The sequence below is a fragment of the Podarcis erhardii genome, assembly GCF_964252035.2.
Source record: "Podarcis erhardii genome assembly, chromosome: 2".
Taxonomy (NCBI): Eukaryota; Metazoa; Chordata; class Lepidosauria; order Squamata; family Lacertidae; genus Podarcis; species Podarcis erhardii.
Window position 1 is genome coordinate 120,995,463 of NC_138498.1, and position 20,545 is coordinate 121,016,007.

Genomic DNA, 20,545 nt, shown 5'->3' on the forward strand with positions numbered 1-20,545 from the left:
CTGCGGAGGAGAGGGGAGAAAACCCCACTTTCAGGGTCCCAGGGCACTGAGGACTTTCAAAAGTATTTTATTTGGAGCCAGGAGAATTACAGGAGAATTTTGGCAAAACCCTTGTGGTTCTCCAGTAAATATTTTCACCTCCTCCGTGATGCACGTGGACCCTCCAGAGTCTCCCAGCAACATTCAAGTTTTTACCCCCTTCCCTGCATCTCCCCCAGCAGAGGAGGCAGGAAGAACCCGGAGGGGGCGGAGTCAGGGGAGAAGTTTCGCTTTCGCTTTCCAGTCCATCTCTCCCACGCTTCAGATCTACCCAGCAACCGCCGACGCAATCTGCACGCCGTTTTCCCATTGGTGGAATATTTCCGCCGCGGCTCCTCTTCCGGACCCTTCTGCTGGCGGGGCGGGGATTGCTTCGTCCCGATGGGGGTCCTCATCCGTGGGGCCCCCTGGATCCTGTGCGCTGCTGCCCACCTACTCCTGCTGGACTGCGCTGGTCAGTACCTCCGGGGGCGGAAAGAAAGACCCCCAAGTCCAAAGATCCCGGGGTTGTGGGTGTGACTTTGCTGGTCACCCAAAGGGGGAAGACCAGGGGGGGCGGGCTCCCTACCCGAAGTGGAGCCAGATCCCTTGGGAAATACCTGTTTTTCTCAGACTTTTTGTTTTGCATGCCGCCTTGGGGGCAGGGAGAGTTTCAGAGGAGCGCAAGGTGAGAATTAAGGGACTTGGGGGTCGTGTTTGTGGGGCTCATCATCATCTACCTACCAATGCAGCGCTGGCCTCTTCCCTAACGCACACGGTAATGTGTGAACAGAGCTACTAGCAAGGGTGGGTGCGTGATCTGGGTGGCTACGAACTGGGAAGTCTACGGAGTACATTTGCAAAAGCGAGTCCTCCTTTGCTTCAGGTAAGGGTGTGCTGTGTCGGCTCCTTGGTCCACCTAGTGTCCAGGGTTGGGATAGCTTGTGGGAAAGGGAGCAGGGCTGGTTCAAATCTTACCTCTGCCATTCACGAACTGACCAGGTTTAGCACACCTGTCAGTCAAACACCCATTCCCACCACCCTTCTGAGTAATACCCCTCCCCACCCTCTCACTATATAGAAGGGTCTGGTGACTTCTGTTTCAGTGTATCTGAAGAAGTGTGCATGCACACGAAAGCTCATACCAAGAACAAACTTACTTGGTGGAGCCTAGGTCTTGCTGATCAGAAGGTTGGCAGTTCGAATCCCTGCGACAGGGTGAGCTCCCATTGCTCGGTCCCTGCTCCTGCCCACCTAGCAGTCCGAAAGCATGTCAAAGTGCAAGTAGATAAATAGGTACCACTCCAGCGGGAAGGTAAACGGTATTTCCGTGCGCTGCTCTGGTTCGCCAGAAGCAGCTCAGTCATGTTGCCCACATGACCTGGAAGCTGCCTGTGGACAAACACCGGCTCCCTCGGCCTATAGAGCAAGATGAGCGCCGCAACCCCAGAGTCAGTCACGACTGGACCTAATGCTCAGGGGTCCCTTTACCTTTACCTAAGGTACTACTGAAAGGATTCCCCCCCAGGTGATGTGAGCTTCAGCACCCGCAGCTCCCTTTCATATTCAAAATCGGGGGTGGCAATACTGACCTGCTGCTTTGCAGGTTGTTGTCCGGCTTAGGAGAATGTCAGATGCTCAGAACGCCTTATTCTGTTGCCCCTTTGCTGTCCTGTCTGTCTGTCTGTCAGTGGTTCTCCAGACACAGCTGGCTTTCATCTTTAAAACTGGCAAAACTGACACGAGACAAATAGAAGAAGACGCCTTTGTCCCAGTACAGTTCCCCTTTATCACATACACAGCCCAAAAAGACAGCAGGAAGGATCCACCGACAGCATACAAATCAATCTGGCTAACCTGATCCAAACACACACACACACACACACACATGCCCTCACTCACACACCAAAACAAATCTCACGACAGCCAAGCAAAGACAACCAACCACACATTAGGCCACCCCCAACCTCTCTCACCACCAAGGAAATACAACGAGCGAATAGTAAGAGAAGACACACAAGTGACGCTGACACAAAACCCCAAACAGACACTAGGTAGAAGCATTGCCACCCGCCCCCGCCCCACTCATCATGCCCCCTACCCCTCTTCCCCCCTTTTTCCCTACACTAACACTGTATACACTAATATCTCTCAACAAGTGAAACTGATCTGTAGAAAACACGACTTGAAAAAAGAGACAATGCACATATTTTTGTAAATGACAAAATCTTTAATAAAAATACAGTTGTACCTCTTGTTACGTCAGTCTCCAGTTGTGTTTTTTCAGGATATGAACATGGCAAACCTGGAAGTGTATGTGTTCAAAAAATCTCTCATGAAAGTAAAAAGACTCAACTTAAGAACTACCGCCCCATTTCGTTATTAAATGTGGATTATAACATTTTTGCTGACATTTTGGCTAAGAGATTGAAAAAAGTATTGATGGAGGAGATTCATGGAGACCAAGCGGGCTTTCTCCCAGGAAGACACTTGTCAGACAATGTGAGGAATATAATTGACATTTTGGAAAAATTAGAAGTGAAGATAAACACTAAAGTAGTTTTGATATTTGTGGATGCGGAGAAAGCCTTTGACAATATTTCTTGGAGCTTTATGAAAAAGAATCTTCAGGGGATGGGGGTAGGCCAAGGGTTTGAAAACGGTATAGGTGCAATATATTCTGAGCAAAAAGCTAAATTAATTGTAAATAATGTGGTTACAGAAGAATTTAAGATAGAAAAAGGGACACGTCAGGGGTGCCCAATCTCCCCATTGCTTTTTATATCAGTTCTGGAGGTCTTGCTGAACATGATCAGAAGGGACCAGTTGGTTAAAGGTATACAGGTCGGAGCCAAGCAGTACAAATTGAGAGCATTTGCAGATGATCTAGTATTAACATTACAAGAGCCAGAATCTAGTACCAAAAGGGTTTTAGAGCTAATCCAAGAGTTTAGTCAAGTAGCAGGATTTAAACTGAATAAGTCAAAAACTAAGGTTTTAGAGAAAAATTTAACAGCAATTGAAAAAGAGAGGTTTCAGAATGAGACAGGTTTAAATGTGGTTAAGAAGGTGAAATATTTGGGGATTAAGATGACAGCGAAAAATGTGAACTTATTTAAAGATAATTATGAGAAATGTTGGACAGAAGTGAAAAAAGATTTAGAAATCTGGTCAAATTTGAAGCTTTCCTTGTTGGGCAGAATTGCAGTTATAAAGATGAATGTATTGCCTAGAATGTTGTTTTTGTTTCAAACATTGCAAATTATGGACAAGATGGATTGTTTCAAGAAGTGGCAGAAAGATATTTCTAGATTTGTCTGGCAGGGCAAGAAGCCCAGAATAAAATTAAAGATATTAACTGACGCAAAGGAAAGGGGTGGTTTTGCCCTGCCAGACTTTAAACTTTACTATGAATCAGCAGCATTCTGCTGGTTGAAAGACTGGCTGCTTCTTGAGAACACAGACATTTTGGATTTAGAAGGTTTTAACAATATTTTTGGGTGGCATGCATATTTGTGGTATGACAAGGTTAAAGCTCACAAAGCATTTAAAAATCATATTGTCAGGAAAGCATTGTATAATGTCTGGATTAAATATAAAGACTTGTTGGAAAATAAAACCCCAAGGTGGTTGTCGCCAATGGAGGCAAAGGCTGTGAAAAGACTCAGTATGGAGTCCAAATGGCCGAAATATTGGGAAATTTTGGAACAAGAAGGAGACAAATTGAAATTGCAGAGTTTTGAGAAATTAAAAGATAAAGTGCGAGACTGGCTTCATTATTACCAAATAATGGAGGCTTATAAGTTGGATAGTAAAATTGGCTTCCAGGTGGAAAAATCAAAATTGGAAACAGAATTGTTAGAACCAAAAACTAAGAATTTGTCAAAGATGTATAACTTGCTGTTGAAATGGAATACGCAGGATGAAACGGTTAAATCAGCTATGATTAAGTGGGCACAAGATATTGGTCATAACATTATGTTTGCTGACTGGGAACAGTTGTGGACCACCGGCATGAAATTTACGGCATGTAATGCCTTAAGAGAGAATATTATGAAAATGATTCACAGGTGGTACATGACCCCAGTTAAGCTTGCAAAAATCTACCATTTGCCCGATAATAAATGTTGGAAATGTAAAGAAAATGAAGGTACATTCTTTCACCTTTGGTGGACGTGCCCAAGGATTAAGGCTTTCTGGGAAATGATCTATAATGAAATGAAAAAGGTATTTAAATATACCTTCCTGAAGAAATCAGAGGCCTTTCTCCTGGGCATGGTCGGCCAATTGGTGCCAAAGAAGGACAGAACTTTCTTTATGTACGCCACAACAGCAGCAAGAATACTAATTGCAAAGTATTGGAAGACACAAGATCTACCCACCTTGGAAGAATGGCAGATGAAGGTGATGGACTATATGGAACTGGCAGAAATGACGGGCAGAATCCGAGACCTGGGGAGAGAGACAGCGGAAGAAGATTGGAAGAAATTCAAGGACTATCTTGGGAAATACTGCAAAATTAATGAATGTTAGAATGATGTTGGTTTAGAAATTAAGTGGTTTTCAGCTGTAATGATTAAGTAAAAAGAAAAGTAAGGTTGAAAATTAAATGAAAACTAAGGGTGAGGATTTGCTGAATTAATAATTAGAATTGGAATACAAAAAGGGGAGGTATGAGGAGGTCTGGGAAGCAATTTATAAGAAAATAAGGGAATGAAATTTTACTTGTTTTTTAAATTGTTTTTAGTTTTGTATTTTTCTATATTTGTTATTTTTTGTGTTTGTGTTTTGTTTTTATTATTGTTTTTTTGTATAACCTTTGAAACTTTAATAAATATCTTTTTTTAAAAAAATGGAAATGTGTTCATTACACTGTACAGTGGTACCTCGGGTTAAGAACTTAATTCGTTTCGGAGGTCTGATCTTAACCTGAAACTGTTCTTAACCTGAAGCACCACTTTAGCTAATGGGGCCTCCCGCTGCCACCGCGCCGCTGCTAAGCGATTTCTGTCCTCAACCATGAAGCAAAGTTCTTAACCTGAAGCACTTTTTCTGGGTTAGCGGAGTCTGTAACCTGAAGCATCTGTAACCCCAGGTACCACTGTATTTTAGTGCCTTAATTCAACGACAACGCTGTTCAGGGTGAAGACTTGTGATTGCCACCATGGGCAGCCAATCAGTGCTGTGCACAGCCGGCTGCTCAAACCTAGCACAGCCAGTTCCTGCTGAACTGCATACTGTAGGGAAGGTGGTATAATCATTTTTTATTTGTATGCCGCCTTTACACAGTTAAAAAAACAATGCTCAAGGCTGCTTACAGCATAACAAGGTTTACATAATTACAAAAGTCATAAATCACATTAAAAAAAAACCCAACCAAATGGGAAACAATTTCCACATAAATCAGAATCTAAAACTAAGAATAAAGCATTAATATCACAGTTTAAAATGACATAGGTAAAAAATAACAGCAATTTAAACAAAAAACAAAACAAAACGGAGCCCTCTCTGCCCAGCAGCAGGAGCGGTAGTCCTTTACAGAGCCCATCAGGCCCCGCCCTGGGCCAGGTGGTGAGTGGCAGGACTGGGGTCCTCGGGCGCTGAGTAGGGGAGTATGATGAAGGCTGTGCCATATCTGACCTTAAAGGGGACAGTCCCAGGGTTCAGAGAGACACTTGCAATGCTGTCTGTCTGTGTAGCATATCAGCAAGTTGCGTGTGTCCCCCTACCCCCCCCCCGCTGGGCAATGCTGGACCTGAGATCAGAGGAAATTGCGCTGCCTCCACCCCTGGTGCTTAGTGGTCCATCCCTGGTGCTTAGTGTCCGCCCTATTTGTTTTGAAGATGGAGAAAGTGCTCTGCAAACAACCCCCCCCCAATTGTTCATACCTGTCTTGTTCTTCCTCTGCAGGTGACCCTGGAGAGGGTGGGGTCATCCCATGCGTGGTCCTTGAGGATGCTGAGCAAGCCTGATCCTGCCTTGTCGTGTGTTATGTACTGAGTTGAATAGGATCCAAAATGCAGCAGTCTGATTGGTCCTAGAACAATAGGATCCAAAATGCAGCAGTCTGATTGGTCCTGGAACAATAGGATTCAGAATGCAGCAGTCTGATTGGTCCTAGAACAATGCAGCAGTATGATTGGTTGGCAGGAACCACCCAATCATGCTCCAGATAGAAGTGAATCCACAACCTGATTGGCTTACAGTAGAATTCCAGAATTAGCCAATCATGTGCAGCCCATTGTGTAAACCATGTATATAAAGCAGATACTTTGAAGGGACATTCATTCATGCCTCCTCACCACTATGAGCTGAATAAAGAGCATGAAATCACTTTGAGACTCTGAGTATATTTCATCGTGATTCCCGAGCCGGGGCGGACTGGGGAGAGTTGCTTCTGATCCAATGATGATTGCTTGCTGATGTGGTTTTGAGGATTTGCCTCGTATGGCGAGAGTGTCAGTTTGCATTTCTTTGTACAGAAAGTATTGATCTGATGTGTAGAGATCTTTCCTGTTCTGCTTAATCCAAGAGGGTTCTGGAAGGTTTCTTCTCTGTGTGAAAGAAGGATCTTGTTTGGGTTATTCCTTCAGAGTACAGCTGGTTTCAGGGATGTGGGTGGCGCTGTGGGTTAAACCACAGAGCCTAGGACTTGCCGATCAGAAGGTTGGCGGTTCAAATCCCCACGACGGGGTGAGCTCCCGTTGCTTGGTCCCAGCTCCTGCCAACCTAGCAGTTTGAAAGCATGTCAAAGTGCAAGTAGATAAATAGGTACCACTCTGGCGGGAAAGTAAATGGTGTTTCCATGCGCTGCTCTGGTTTCGTCAGAAGCGGCTTAGTCATGCTGGCCACATGACTAATAGTGAGGTCAGAAAAAACCTGGGTTTCATTCTCTCTCTATCTCTCTTTCTGGTGTGATGTTTCGTATATAGTGTTACGGTTTTAGTCTTATTATAAGATATTGTTAAGTTCCCATTAAGTTTGCTGCAACTGGATTTCTTATGGACGGGGCCAATCCTGAATGTATTGGATTATGACCATTATGCTCATTTGCTTTCAGTAGCAGTAAAGCTCTGCTGGATGAAATATCAATTGCCTCTGGTCTATTTTCTGGGAACTCTGCAACGTGTTTAAGTTTTTCCTCCACACACGTGACAGAGAGACCCTCAGAGAGATTGAAGGATATCTCGGGAGTGATGCGGTTTAAAGTTGCCAGGCAGATGGCTGCATCTCTGGGACTCCGGAGAAGCAAAGAGAATCAGATCTGTGGAACGATGGGGGGGGGGGGAGAGGAAAAGCAAGAGTTTGGCCCCCTGAGCTGGGAAGACTCCAGGGCCCTGTCCTGATGAGAAGATGCTGAATGGAGGAGGGATAGAGAGAAGCGGTGGACAAACACCGGAAATCTGGAGAAGGGAGAGCTTTGGAGGCAGGAAATCCTGAAACGGAGCTTGCTACGAATATGCTAGCCTATCTTTGAGTGTGGGTGGGGAACAACTGCTTTGGGGAGTTGATTTCTGAGACACTGGGGTCATCCTCATATCTGTTGGTGCTGTGATTTCTAGGTCTGAGTCTTTTTTCTTACCCAATGTTTACCCCTGAATTGTAACAACAACAACTTATTTATACCCCACCCATCTGGCTGGGTTTCCTCAGCCACTCTGGGCGGCTTACAACAGAATATTGAAAACACAATAAAACATCAAACATTAAATACTTCCTTAAACACGGCTGCCTTCAGATGTTTTCTAAAATCGGGTAGTTGTTTATTTTCTTGACATCTGATGGGAGGGCATTCTACAGGGCAGGTGCCACCACCGAGAAGGCCCTCTGCCTGGTTCCCTGCAACCAACCTCACTTCTCAGAGTGAGGGAACCGCCAGAAGGCCCTCGAAGCGGGACCTCAGTGTCCAGGCTGAATGATGGGGGTGGAGACGCTCCTTCAGGTATACTGGACCGAGGCCGTTGAGGGCTTTAAAGGTCAGCACCAACAAGCATCAGTTGGGCTTTCCACAGATGGATGTTTGTTCTGTTTCAGGGGTAAACAGCGGGTTTTCTAAGAGAAAGTGGTGGGACGAAGAAAAAGGTGTTCACAACTATGCCTAGAAATCACAGCACAGACATGTGGATGAGCCAAAGACCCACAGGGGACCCATCAGTTCTGCCCTATGAGGAGGAGCTGAACTGAGGTGGGGGGGTGTGTACATGTTTATTGTGGGCAGAAAATTCCTTTTGCACTGCAAGCTGGCAGTATTGTGCTATGACTCCCAGTCTTAAGTCTGGCTGCCAGCTTGTTCCCAGGCTCACTTTAAGGTGCTCACATGAGTGCTTGTCTAAAAAGCTGCCTCCTTCCCTATAGACCCTCCCAGGTATCAAGGCAGTTCTGCTGCCTGAACCCTTCTCTCCAGCCCCATCATGGAGATCTACCAGAGGAAAAGGGTTAATTGTCCCGACTGAGCTCACTAGCATTTGGCGTTGCTGGTCCCCTGCCCTTCCAGCAGATGTTCAGCAGACGCCTCTTTGCCTTGGCCTTCTGGGCATCCCTCGAAGGCTGTTTTTGATGCCCAGTTTAATTTATTTTGAGATTAGTCAGTTTTGATTATTTTGCATTGCGTTATTGTACTTGCATGTCTCATTGTGTGCCACCTGAATATTCTATGTCAGCGATGTCCAACCAGTTGACCCCAATTGACAGGTAGATCGCCCCTGTGATCCCAGCACATCCTGGGTCCTGGTCGATCGCAGGAAAGTTATGTCCACACCTGCAGCCCTCGGCGCTAGATCACAGCAGCAGTGAACGTTGTGTAACGCGGTAAGCGAAAGTAATGTTTGCTTTAGCGCTGCGTGCGATCGGCAACGCAGCACCTTTTGTTGAGCATTATTTTTCATCCCCAGCCCCCCAAAAAGCTGAACAACTCTGGCCAACCCTCCCCTAAAAAACACACATCCCCCACCCCCCCAGTTAATGACTGCCAGTTATTTTATACTGGGAGTAGATCACAGTCTCTTGAGAGTCGGATGTGCCTGTTCTATGTGAATGGGCAGCAAGTACAGTCGTACCTCAGAAGTTGAACACCTTGCAAGACAAACGTTTTGGCTCCTGAACGCCGCAAACCCAGAAGTTAGTGTTCCGGCTTGCAGACGTTCTTCGTTACCCAAACGTCCGTCGCGGCTTCTGATTGGTTGCAGGAACTTCCTGCAGCCAATGGGAAGCCGCGCCTTGGTTCCTGGACATTTTTGAAGTCAAACGGACTTCCAGAATGGATTCCTTTTGACTTCTGAGGTACAACTGTACTGTTATAAATAAAAATCTAGAAAGAATAAGCCAGTCGCTGCACAATACCATCTTCCCTTTGTTCTTGCTTTGCCTTCATCTGCATGGACTCCAAATACACACAGAGCAAGAAAATGAGTAAAAAGTCATTGATATCACAAGTGTTTTGTGTGTTCGTTCTTGTTTTGGCTCTTCTGCAACATGTAAATTTAATAAATAAATAAAAATAAATGTAACTTGCTTAAACTGGTCCCTTGAATGATTTCTCGGAAATCACCTGATTTCCATTTCAGTTGGGAAGAAAGCATCCAGCAGGGGGTTGCAGAGGATCACAAAAAACAGGAAAGCAAGAAAATACAAATAGGGACTGTGGAGAAATGGGTGAGGGTATATTTTGGCAGAGAGAAAGCGTGAAGGCAGGAATCCATCCTGGAAACACACGCACATAAGCTCAGAGATCCATTTGCACTGAAGAAGCAAAGGGTTGACTTTCTCAGCAAAAGGGGTCTCCATTTATCAATTTCTGTACAAGCATCAGTCAAATGAAGGGCCTGAGATGCCATTGACATGTCAGCGCTGTGGAAAAGGATTCCTGGCACCTCAAAAAGAGTGGGGACACACCAACTTTGCTTCTTTCCCCCCTTTATGAGCCCAATTAAGATGTTGAGAAAGCAGATTCTCACACAGAAGTGTGCGCAGGCACGACTGTGAACATGCATGCACACAGCAGTGGAGAGCCTCTGTCCCATGGACCACACGGGGCACAGTTTTTCTCTAGCAAAGTTTATTATTGTCAGCAGAGGGTAGCGCACATTGAGACTGATAAGGCAGGAGACAGGGAGGCCAACACTAGGGGGAGCCAGAGCCAAAGGCAGGCTGCTGTAAGTAAGAAGGAAGGTAGGTGGGGGCGCACTGAGGCTGGTGGGGCAGTGCCCCATTGTCCAAATGGGCTGGCCTTCACTAATAAAAAAAAAAGAGGGGAGGGGAGAAAATTCATTCGTCGTAGAACTTGGGAATCTCGTCTCCCACGACAACTTCCTCTTTGACACCTTCTTTGGTGATGGTGGCGAGGTAAATGACTCCCCCGCTGGATCCGTCCCGGCACATGGCGAGGGCAATGGCTGAAAGGGGAGGTAAGAGAAAGGAAAAGGGGCGTTTAAATTCAGCTGGTGCTGTAGAAAAAGCTTTGAGGACGGGCATGATATAATAAATTTGTTGCTGTTGTTAGGGCCTATCAGCACTATACATTTAAAACAGTATCAAAGCACTTTAAACAGTTGAGCCTTCCCCCAAAGAAGCCTGGGAACTGTAGTTTGTTAAGGGTGCTAAGTGCTGTTAGGAGACTTCTACTCCCCTTAAAGGTAAAGGGACCCCTGACCATTAGGTCCAGTCGTGGCCGACTCTGGGGTTGCGGCGCTCATCTCGCTTTATTGGCCGAGGGAGCCTGCATACAGCTTCTGGGTCATGTGGCCAGCATGACTAAGCCACTTCTGGCAAACCAGAGCAGCGCACAGAAACGCCATTTACCTTCCCGCCAGAGCGGTACCTATTTATCTACTTGCACTTTGACGTGCTTTCGAACTGCTAGGTTGGCAGGAGCAGGGACCGAGCAACGGGAGCTCACCTCGTTGTGGGGATTTGAACCGCCGACCTTCTGATCGGCAAGCCCTAGGCTCTGTGGTTTAACCCACAGTGCCACCCGTGTCCCTTGCAGAGCTACAATTCCCAAAGTTCCCTTGGGAAGAACAGGGATTGATTGTTAAACAACTCTGGGAATTGTAGCTTTGTGGAGAGAATAAGGGGTCTGGGAACTGTAGTTCGGTAAGGATGCTGAGAGTTGTTAGCTCTCGGTAACCTTACCAAACTATAGTTCCCAGAATTCTTTGGGGGAAGCCATGATATTCTAAAGTGGCATCATAGCACTTTAAATGCCTAGTGCAGACGGGGCCCTGTTGCTTTTTTTAACTTGTATAACTTTTTTAAACTTGCATGGCTATAGAAACCACAACCCATTTCTAGAAAATACAGTGGTACCTCAGGTTAAGAACTTAATTCGTTCTGGAGGTCCGTTCTTAACCTGAAACTGTTCTTAACCTGAGGTACGACTTTAGCTAATGGGGCCTCCCGCTGCTGCCATGCGATTTCTGTTCTCATCCTGAGGCAAAGTTTTTAACCAGAGGTACTATTTCTGGGTTAGTGGAGTCTGTAACCTGAAGTGTCTGTAACCTGAAGCGTCTGTAACCTGAAGTTTCTGTAACCTGAGGTACCACTGTACTGCTATTTTCTCCAATGGTTAACAACGATTAACTTTGGTTAACAATGGTTCTCCAAACTGCATCTTTCTGAGCTACTTTTCTCCAATTTTTAGTCAAAACCTGCACCTTCTGTAAAGATGGGACTAGACTTTCTAGGAGTCCAGCTTTGTTTCCACCTCTCCACCCCCCCAAAAAAGTCCCTGTCACGCCACCACCCTGAAATGGACGCCGCTTAGATGGCTACCGTTCATGGTGAACTGGCGGCATTCCTCCCGGCTCATTCCTGGCTTGTAGGCAGAGTCCACGTAGCCGTAAATGTAGGTGCTCCCGGATCCGCCAATCGCAAAAGGTTGTCGGGTCAGCATCCCGCCCAGAGTCCCGTACACCTGGAAGGTAGCAGAGAATGAGCGGAGCAGGTGGGGCGCCAGAATCCATCCCTGGCCCATCGTTCTCTCTGCTTACCTGCCCGCCTTTCTTGGGGTCCCATCCTGCCACCATGAGGTGAGCCGAAAACTCCTCCTTGTACTTGTAGCTGATGTTTTTCACCAAGGTGGCTGCGGCCAGGACCAGCGGAGGACCCTCCACGTTAAAGCTGCCAGGGAGCCAAAAAAAAGATTAGATACTGTATTTTTTGCTCTATAAGACGCACCAGACCACAAGACGCACCTAGTTTTTGGAGAAGGAAAGCAAGAAAAAAAAAATTCTGAATCTCAGAAGCCCGAACAGCAAGAGGGATCGCTGCGCAGTGAAAGCAGCAATCCCTCTTGTTGTTCTGGCTTCTGGGATAGCTGCGCAGCCTGCATTTGCTCCATAAGACGCACACACATTTCCCCTTATTTTTTAAGAGGGAAAAAGTGAGTCTTATAGAGCAAAAAATACGGTATGTAGGTAGATAGATATAGATAGATGATTTATTACAGTCGAAGACCAGCTTATAAAACACACTTGGGGGTACATTCCCAGAAAGAAAACAAACAGTTAAAACAATGTACAACAATAAATTTAAAATTTATAAATGCGATGAGCATGTAGACATTTAAAACTTTAGGATAAGCTACCACAGAGAGATGACCCGGAGTCACCCATGGAACAGAGTTTGGGGATTTTCTTAACGAACTAGTTTGAGTCGGGGGATGGTCTGCGCCTACAGATCTGTACACAGAATCTGGTGACCATCCGGGTCATCTTATGATTTTTGCCTAACAGGAAAAGGTCGAATTTTTGCTTTTCCGGGAGGTCAGCGAGCCTCACCAGCAGGGGGTCAATGGTCTCACTATGTGCCTCTTCATAAAATGGGCATCTAAAGAACAAGTGCTCTGGGCTTCCTATCTCCCCCAATGAACAGGCGCAAAGTCTCTGAGCATATGGGACTTTTTAAAAGGATCCTTCCAGGACCGGCGAGGGCAGAGCCGAACTTCTGGCGAGTGTGAAAGCCCTTCTTGCATTAGGGAAAAATGAGGGGAATTGGGTCCTGCAACAAAACCACAGCAGTGCAGTGCACTCCTGTTCAGGGTTCTAGCCAGCCAGCCATCCCTTTTTTCAAGATACTCCATCACATTCCCTCTCCCGCCTGGTTTTCCACAGACACACCTAGCATTCTGTGTCTACTGAGCATGCTCAAACCTCACTGGCCTGTTTTTTTGGGGGGGTGTCTTTCCCCCACCCTTCACATTTTCTCCCCTTAAAGCAGCCTTTCTCAACCTGTGGGTCCCCAAATGTTGTTGGACTACAATTCCCATCACCCCTAGCTAGCAAGGCCAGAGCTCTGGGATGATGGGAGTTGTAGTCCAACAACATCTGGGGACCCACAGGTTGAGAATCACTGCTTAAAAGCTGATTTTTTTTTCGTATTTCTGCCAAATTTGGGGGGTCCCCTCCACCTCCGCAAACCGGCTGATTCTCTCATGTGAGAATAAGAGCATTGATCTTGCTGTTTCTATATAGGATATGTTCCCCTCACTTTAAAATACACACTGAACGTGAAGAGGTCTGCACAAGCCCCTTTCGTGTCTACAGTGCTATCTTGGAAGTCAAAAGGAATCCGTTCTGGAAGTCAGTTTGACTTCCAAAACATTGGAAAACAAAGGTGCGGCTTCTGATTGGCTGCAGAATATCTCGTAATAGCAACAGCTTTAACGGCTGAGTCTGGAGTCTCCTTTTCTGGGAAATCAGGTGATAACAGAGAAGAGAGAACAGAGACCTCTTCCTGCTTTGGCCACTAGAGGGCGCTTCAGCACCAGCAAACTGTCTTGTTTCTTCCAGAAACCAGGCTGAGTTCACCTAACATTTGAATCAATTGCCAGGTGGCTTAAAGATGGGATCTGCCATCTTGAGGCTTGCAGCTGGTAGTAGGCTAGACCTCAGGGCCAAGACCCTGCCCCACTCATTACCATCTAGAAAGCAGCAGAAAATGGTGAAAATGGCAAAATTGGGGGGGGGGGGAATCATTGAGGCTGGTCACCACAGCATCCTCCCTTTATTCTAATTTTTTAAAACATGTTTATAGCCACATGAGTCCAGATGCTCATTTTCTTTATACAGTGGTACCTCAGGTTAAGTACTTAATTCGTTCCGGAGGTCCGTTCTTAACCTGAAACTGTTCTTAACCTGAAGCACCACTTTAGCTAATGGGGCCTCCCGCTGCCACTGCCGCGCGATTTCTGTTCTCATCTTGAAGCAAAGTTCTTAACCCGAGGTACTATTTCTGAGTTAGCGGAGTCTGTAACCTGAAGCGTACGTAACCTGAAGCATATGTAACCTGAGGTACCACTGTATTTTTTTCCTTAAAAATATATATTACTCTCTTTTTTTTTACAACAAAATTATACTTGCATCCAAGCAAAGGTGCTGAGCACAAGGAAAACAGAAGGAAACTCCATTTTATTCCTGTATAGTCATAGCTCAGGTTGAAGTTGCTTCAGGTTGAGTGCTTTCAGGTTGTGCTCCGCGGCGACCCGGAAGTAACGGAACACGTTACTTCCAGATTTCACCGCTCGCGCATGCGCAGACGCTCAAAATGACATCACGCGCATGTGTGGAAGCGGCAAATCGTGACACGCACACATGCGCACACGCGGGTTGAGTTTACTTCAGGATGCGAACGGGGCTCCGGAATGGATCCTATTCATATCCAGAGGTACCATTGTAGTAGTTATGGTGCTGCACTTTAAAATGAGAAACTGTACATGCTCAGAGTATTTATTTCTTTAAAAAAATAGGAGTAGCCAATTTTCTTTGCCGTTTCCTCTAGGTTGGAGAAACTTTCTGGCTGGGGAGACCAGATCTTTACTAGACCCCCGTCTCTGACAGCCAACTGTGACAGGTGGGCTGGGTGGACAACGCTCCTGTCAATCATATGATTGGCAAGTGGATTGTCCCACCCACCTATCATAGAGTTACATGAAGATCATCGAGTCCAACCCAACCCAGGAATCTTTTGCCCAGTGTGTATCTCGAACCCACAGCACTGAGATTAAGAGTCCCATGCTCTGCCAAAACTGCTGTTAAAATGAAACGTCCCCTCTCTTGTTTTTGCAGTGGTTTCCCTGAAATTCATCCGAGCTAAGGTGACGCTTGGCCACTGTGTAAGGTCCTCTGGAGATGGCACCTGTGGCTGGCACCCTTCCCCCTCCCTCACCTGAGAAGCTGCCACTAGTGCTCACCTGTGCAGCTCTAGCTGGTAGTTCACCATGTCGGCAATGGCCTGGGCATCCGCTGCCGAGCCAGAGAGGGCACAATAAATTCGGCTGTGCAGCCGCTCCAGTTTGTTGAAGACGCAGTTCACCACGGACTGCCTGGGAGGAGATGTCAAAGGCACAGTGTGAAAGGAGAGGCAGACATTACAGTGGCAAAAATCAACATTCCCACAACTCTAGAAAATCCCACAAATATTTCAACAGAGGAAATCAGAGGTGGGCATTTTGGCTCTCATGCACGGCTTGGCACACTTGTTCCAGCAACTGAGAGCTGCAAACAGAGAACTTTGGAAGCCAGCCATTTAACTGGGCAAGCAGCTAGTCCTGTGGAAGGTGGATTTCCATCACGCATTCAAGGAGGCCTCGTTTGGACAAAGAGATATGGATCTCGGAGGAAGGAAACTCCCTCCCAGAAAACTAGCCTCGGAAATGTTACACTGCCCTGCGATTCCCCACCATCAGGTGGAGAGGCCAGACATTAGACAGGTGTACACAAACACACAAACACCTCCCTTTCTCAAACGCACAGCACTCACCCTGCAGATACTCGGGAGTCAGATCCAATCACAACCCCTCCATCAAACTCCACGGCCATGATGGTTGTCTGTGGAAGGGGAAAGAAGGGGGAGTTTTTTTGTTTTTAAAAAATGTATTTAATCATTTTTTCAATACAAACAACAACCGCAAAAGACACAGACAACAAAAACCATAGTAACACTAATAACACAATTTGACAATTCAGATTTGAATACTAATATACCTATGACTACACCTTTTAAACAATATTTCCCAACCTCTCTCTCCTCCCCCTACTTCCCACCACTGTCTGCCTTATCACTTAAATATCCCCTCCAGATTTCTTCACATTTATCCATTCTTAATTTACGTCAACATGCAATTCGTTCGTATGTAGCTTGTCTGTCCATATTATCAATCCATGTGCTCAATGGATTTTGTGGCTCTTCCAGTTCATCAAAACAAGTTTTTTTGCTTCTAATATGGCATGGAACATCCATTTTTTTTGACCCCTTGTAATCTCCCACGTTTCCAGAATATAATTTAGAATTAAATTCAATTCCCCTAAATTCCCCTATGGCACTGATAATTTTAGACAATCAGTGCAATCAGTGAGACAGCTGGATTCTAAATGGAGCAGGGTTATTATTATTAATTATTATTATTATTAGGCTACTGTAGAGAAGAGAGGATAAAATACCGCTGGTTATTGTTTCCAGCATTTGCTCCAAACATACATTTAAAGAAGATTGGAAAATGTTTATTGAATATATGGGAAATAACTGTGTACAGCTGAAAACGCTGGTAGCGTTAAGTGAGAGCTGGACCATCAAGTAGGCTGATCGCCGAATAATTGATGCTTTTGAATTGTGGTGCCGGAGGAGACTCTTGAGAGTCCCATGGACTGCAAGAAGATCAAACCGATCCATTCTGAAGGCTCCAATACTTTGGCCACCTCATGAGAAGAGAAGACTCCCTGGAAAAGACCCTGATGTGGGGAAAGATGGAGGGCACAAGGAGAAGGGGACGACAGAGGATGAGATGGTTGGACAGTGTTTTCGAAGCTACAAACATGAGCCTGACCAAACTGTGGGAGGCAGTGGAAGACAGGAGTGCCTGGCGTGCTCTGGTCCATGGAGTCACGAAGAGTCAGACACAACTAAACAACAACAACAAACGAATAATTGAGGCAACCTGAGTTGGGTGCTACCTTCGTTCCCAACGCACTCCCGCAAGACTTGCAGTGCCGGATTTATGTATAAGCTAAACAAGCTATAGTTTAGGGCGCCACTCTCTTGGGGGGCCCCCAAAAGCAGTGGAAGACAGGAGTGCCTGGCGTGCTCTAGTCCATGGGGTCACGAAGAGTCGGTCACGACTAAACGACTAAACAACAACAACAAAGCGTTAAAATAAATTCAACAGTGTAAGTAAGTCTCAGTGGGTGCAATAATGGAATACTGAATGGTATAGTTTTTGTAAAAGATGCAGGGATTTATGATACGTAAAATGAACCATGGAAAGAAAAGAAGGGAAGTCAGAGATATTTTAAGGATGTAAAATGCATATTTAAAACTGTAAAACAGAAAATTGAATAAAAATTATATATAAGAATAAATTGGCTGGCTTTAAATCTAAAGAGGAACCCGGGCTTTGCAATCTTGCAGCAGTGAAGATGCGAGTCATAAGACATAGCTATGTGCTACCAGGGATCATTTATTGTCTTCCTCTCTTTGGGGCCTATTAACAGATCCATTTTGCAGGAGTATAAAGGTAAAGGTTAAGGGACCCCTGACCGTTAGGTCCAGTTGGTTGTGGCGCTCATCTTGCTTTACTGGCCAAGGGAGCCGGCGTACAGCTTCCGGGTTATGTGGCCAGCATGACTAAGCCGCTTCTGGCAAACCAGAGCAGCACATGGAAATGCCGTTTACCTTCCCACCGGAGTGGTACCTATTTATCTACTTGCACTTTGATGTGCTTTCGAACTGCTAGGTTGGCAGGAGCAGGGACCGAGCAACGGGAGCTCACCCCGTCGCGGGGATTCGAACCGCCAACCTTCTGATCGGAAAGCCCTAGGTTCTGTGGTTTAACCCACAGCACCACCCGCGTCCCTATGAAACTGCATGCTTCTTGCTTATCTATCTTATAGGCAGTATTATCCGCCATTGCCTCTGCAAAGGAGCGGAATCCATTGGCTGGCTCATCCACACAGAAGACGGCCAAATGTATTCCCAATTGCATCTGTTTTGTACGAAACTGTTTCGCCAGTTGCATCTGTTGCTACAATCTTTCTTATGTAAAAGGCAGATGATATTAACCTCCTGTGCGTCTGGTCAGGCATATCCCATTGAGTTCAATGGGACTTACTCTCAGGTAGACCTCCATGTATGGGGTACAACCCAAATGCATATATCTCTGTGCAACAATGTCAGGAAGGGGTGGAGCTACTGGCCGTGTTTAAATTGTGGGGCTGCTTCACCAACCAAATTGGAAAAGCTTATGCAAAATAATAAATATGAATAATATGAATTTGAATTAACTGATACAAATCATAGAATCCGGGGGGAGTATTATCTGTTTACTGCACACAGCTCTGGGCTGATTCACTTTGATTTCAGCTGCTTTTCATCCATTTGGGGAATGTGCGTTACTGTCCAGTGCAGGCATAGGCAAACTCTGGTCCTCCAGATGTTTTGGGACTACAATTCCCACCATCCCTGAACACTGGTCTTGTTAGCTAGGGATCATGGGAGTTGTAGTAATAGTGCCACTGTATTCTGCTCTGGTCAGACCTCACCTGGAGTACTGTGTCCAGTTCTGGGCACCACAGTTCAAGAAGGACACTGACAAACTGGAACGGGTCCAGAGGAGGGCAACCCAAATGGTCAAAGGCCTGGAAACGATGCCTTATGAGGAACGGCTAAGGGAGCTGGGCATGTTTAGCCTGGAGAAGAGGAGGTTAAGGGGTGATATGATAGCCATGTTCAAATATATAAAAGGATGTCACATAGAGGAGGGAGAAAGGTTGTTTTCTGCTGCTCCAGAGAAGCGGACACGGAGCAATGGTTCCAAACTACAAGAAAGAAGATTCCACCTAAACATTAGGAAGAACTTCCTGACAGTAAGAGCTGTTCGACAGTGGAACTAGCTGCCCAGGAGTGTGGTGGAGTCTCCTTCTTTGGAGGTCTTTAAGCAGAGGCTTGACACCCATATGTCAGGAGTGCTCTGATGGTGTTTCCTGCTTGGCAGGGGGTTGGACTCGATGGCCCTGGTGGTCTCTTCCAACTCTATGATTCTATGATTCAGTGGCGTAGCGTGGGGGGTGCAGGGGGGGCCGGCCGCACCGGGCGCAACATCTGGGAGTTAGGGGGCGCAAATCCACAGGTTAGGGGGCGCAAATCCACGGGTTAGGGGGCACAAATTACTTCCCTTGCCCCGGGTGCTGACAACCCACGCTACGCCACTGCTATGATTCTATGATTCTATGATTCTAACAGATAAGTCATTTAATGTTGGGGAAACCTTTCTCCCTGCCTCAGTTTCTCCTCTGTAAAATGCAAACAGCTGTGCCTCTTCCTTCCTCAGAGGTTTTCAAGCAGAGGTTGCAAGGCCATCTCTCATGGACGCTTTAGCTGAGTTCCCTGGGGTCTACAAATTCTATGTTTCTGCGATTCTATTACTATTCCGTAGGGGATATGGGAAGAGGAAGAATGATGTACTTCGACAGGCGAAAATGCCAATAGGATTAGAGGGGGAGGAGCCTCACTCTGAAAACAATTTCTGCCTTGCAAGAACCCACCAATTTAGTAAAATAGTATGGGCAAATTTTTTTTTTAAAAATTAAAAATAGTGTGGGCGAGATCCGTGACTGTTGGTGGTGCAAAACTGCCCTCCTGCCTCCGTTTTTCCTAACATGAAACGGGTGAATGTACCTTAAGCCCCCTCCCCGATTTCGCTCTCCCCCTACCCATCTATCCAGCCCCTATTTGGGGGGAGCGACCCTCCCCCCCAAAAGTGTTCAGGGGCATTTGGATTCCTGCGAATCCTAGGCAAACCCACCCGCCACGCAACCAGGACACACGCAGAGATACTCACGCCGATGCTGATCTTCTGCGGCCCGCGGTGGTCCATGGTGGCCCCCGACCCGGAGCGCTGCAGCTTCTTCCGCGGGAACCGACCGAGAACGAAAGTGACAGGGGACGTTGCCGCCTGCAGAGCCGCTCGCGGCCGCCAGAGGGCGCCCCTCCTCGCGTTAAAGTTTAACCTGCGAGGGAGTCGCCGTCCGGCTCTGAATGGGGCGCGGTGGGGCGATGGCCAAGGCCGCCTTTGCTGCCCCTTGGGGGGGCGCTGGGTCTTCAGGCATCGCAAGCCGCTTCCCCAGCGCTCAGGTTACTGGCAGCCAGCTCTCCGGAGCGTGCTGGACACTTGATCCTCCGGGGATCCGCTCCAGAACCTGTTGCTAATGCCGAGGCTCACATTTCTAAATGAATGAATGAATGAATGAATGAACGCGCGTTAACCCTCCGGCATGGGGAAGAATCGCGATGGCGAGAGTGGTCCAGAGCATGTGCAGAGTACAAGGCCTTCCTCGCACAGATCGAGGCTACGGGGCGGGGCAGATAGGGGGATTCGCACGTGCAAGGGACGCCCTGCACGCTGATGGTGAGAGAAGGCGAGAGAGATCGTTGAGCATTGGGGTTGGACTACAGGACCTCTGGGGTGCCCTACCAGCTCCACGATTCCCCGGGGCTCAGTCGACGTCTCTGCTGCATCCGTGGCGGCGGCCGTGTGCCC

The 20,545-nt window shown here is 46.7% G+C and overlaps 1 protein-coding gene across 1 annotated transcript; it reads right to left on the reverse strand.

Moving 5' to 3' along the window:
* Positions 1-10,055: 10,055 nt before the first annotated feature.
* PSMB9 (proteasome 20S subunit beta 9) lies at positions 10,056-19,995 on the reverse strand. The gene is made up of 6 exons (XM_081853981.1): positions 19,847-19,995; positions 15,775-15,842; positions 15,206-15,337; positions 12,006-12,135; positions 11,788-11,929; positions 10,056-10,409 (listed from the first exon to the last, which is right to left on the reverse strand). The coding sequence occupies exons 1-6, from the start codon at positions 19,880-19,882 to the stop codon at positions 10,282-10,284; spliced, it is 636 nt and encodes a 211-aa protein (XP_081710107.1). The 5' UTR covers positions 19,883-19,995; the 3' UTR covers positions 10,056-10,281.
* Positions 19,996-20,545: the final 550 nt, after the last annotated feature.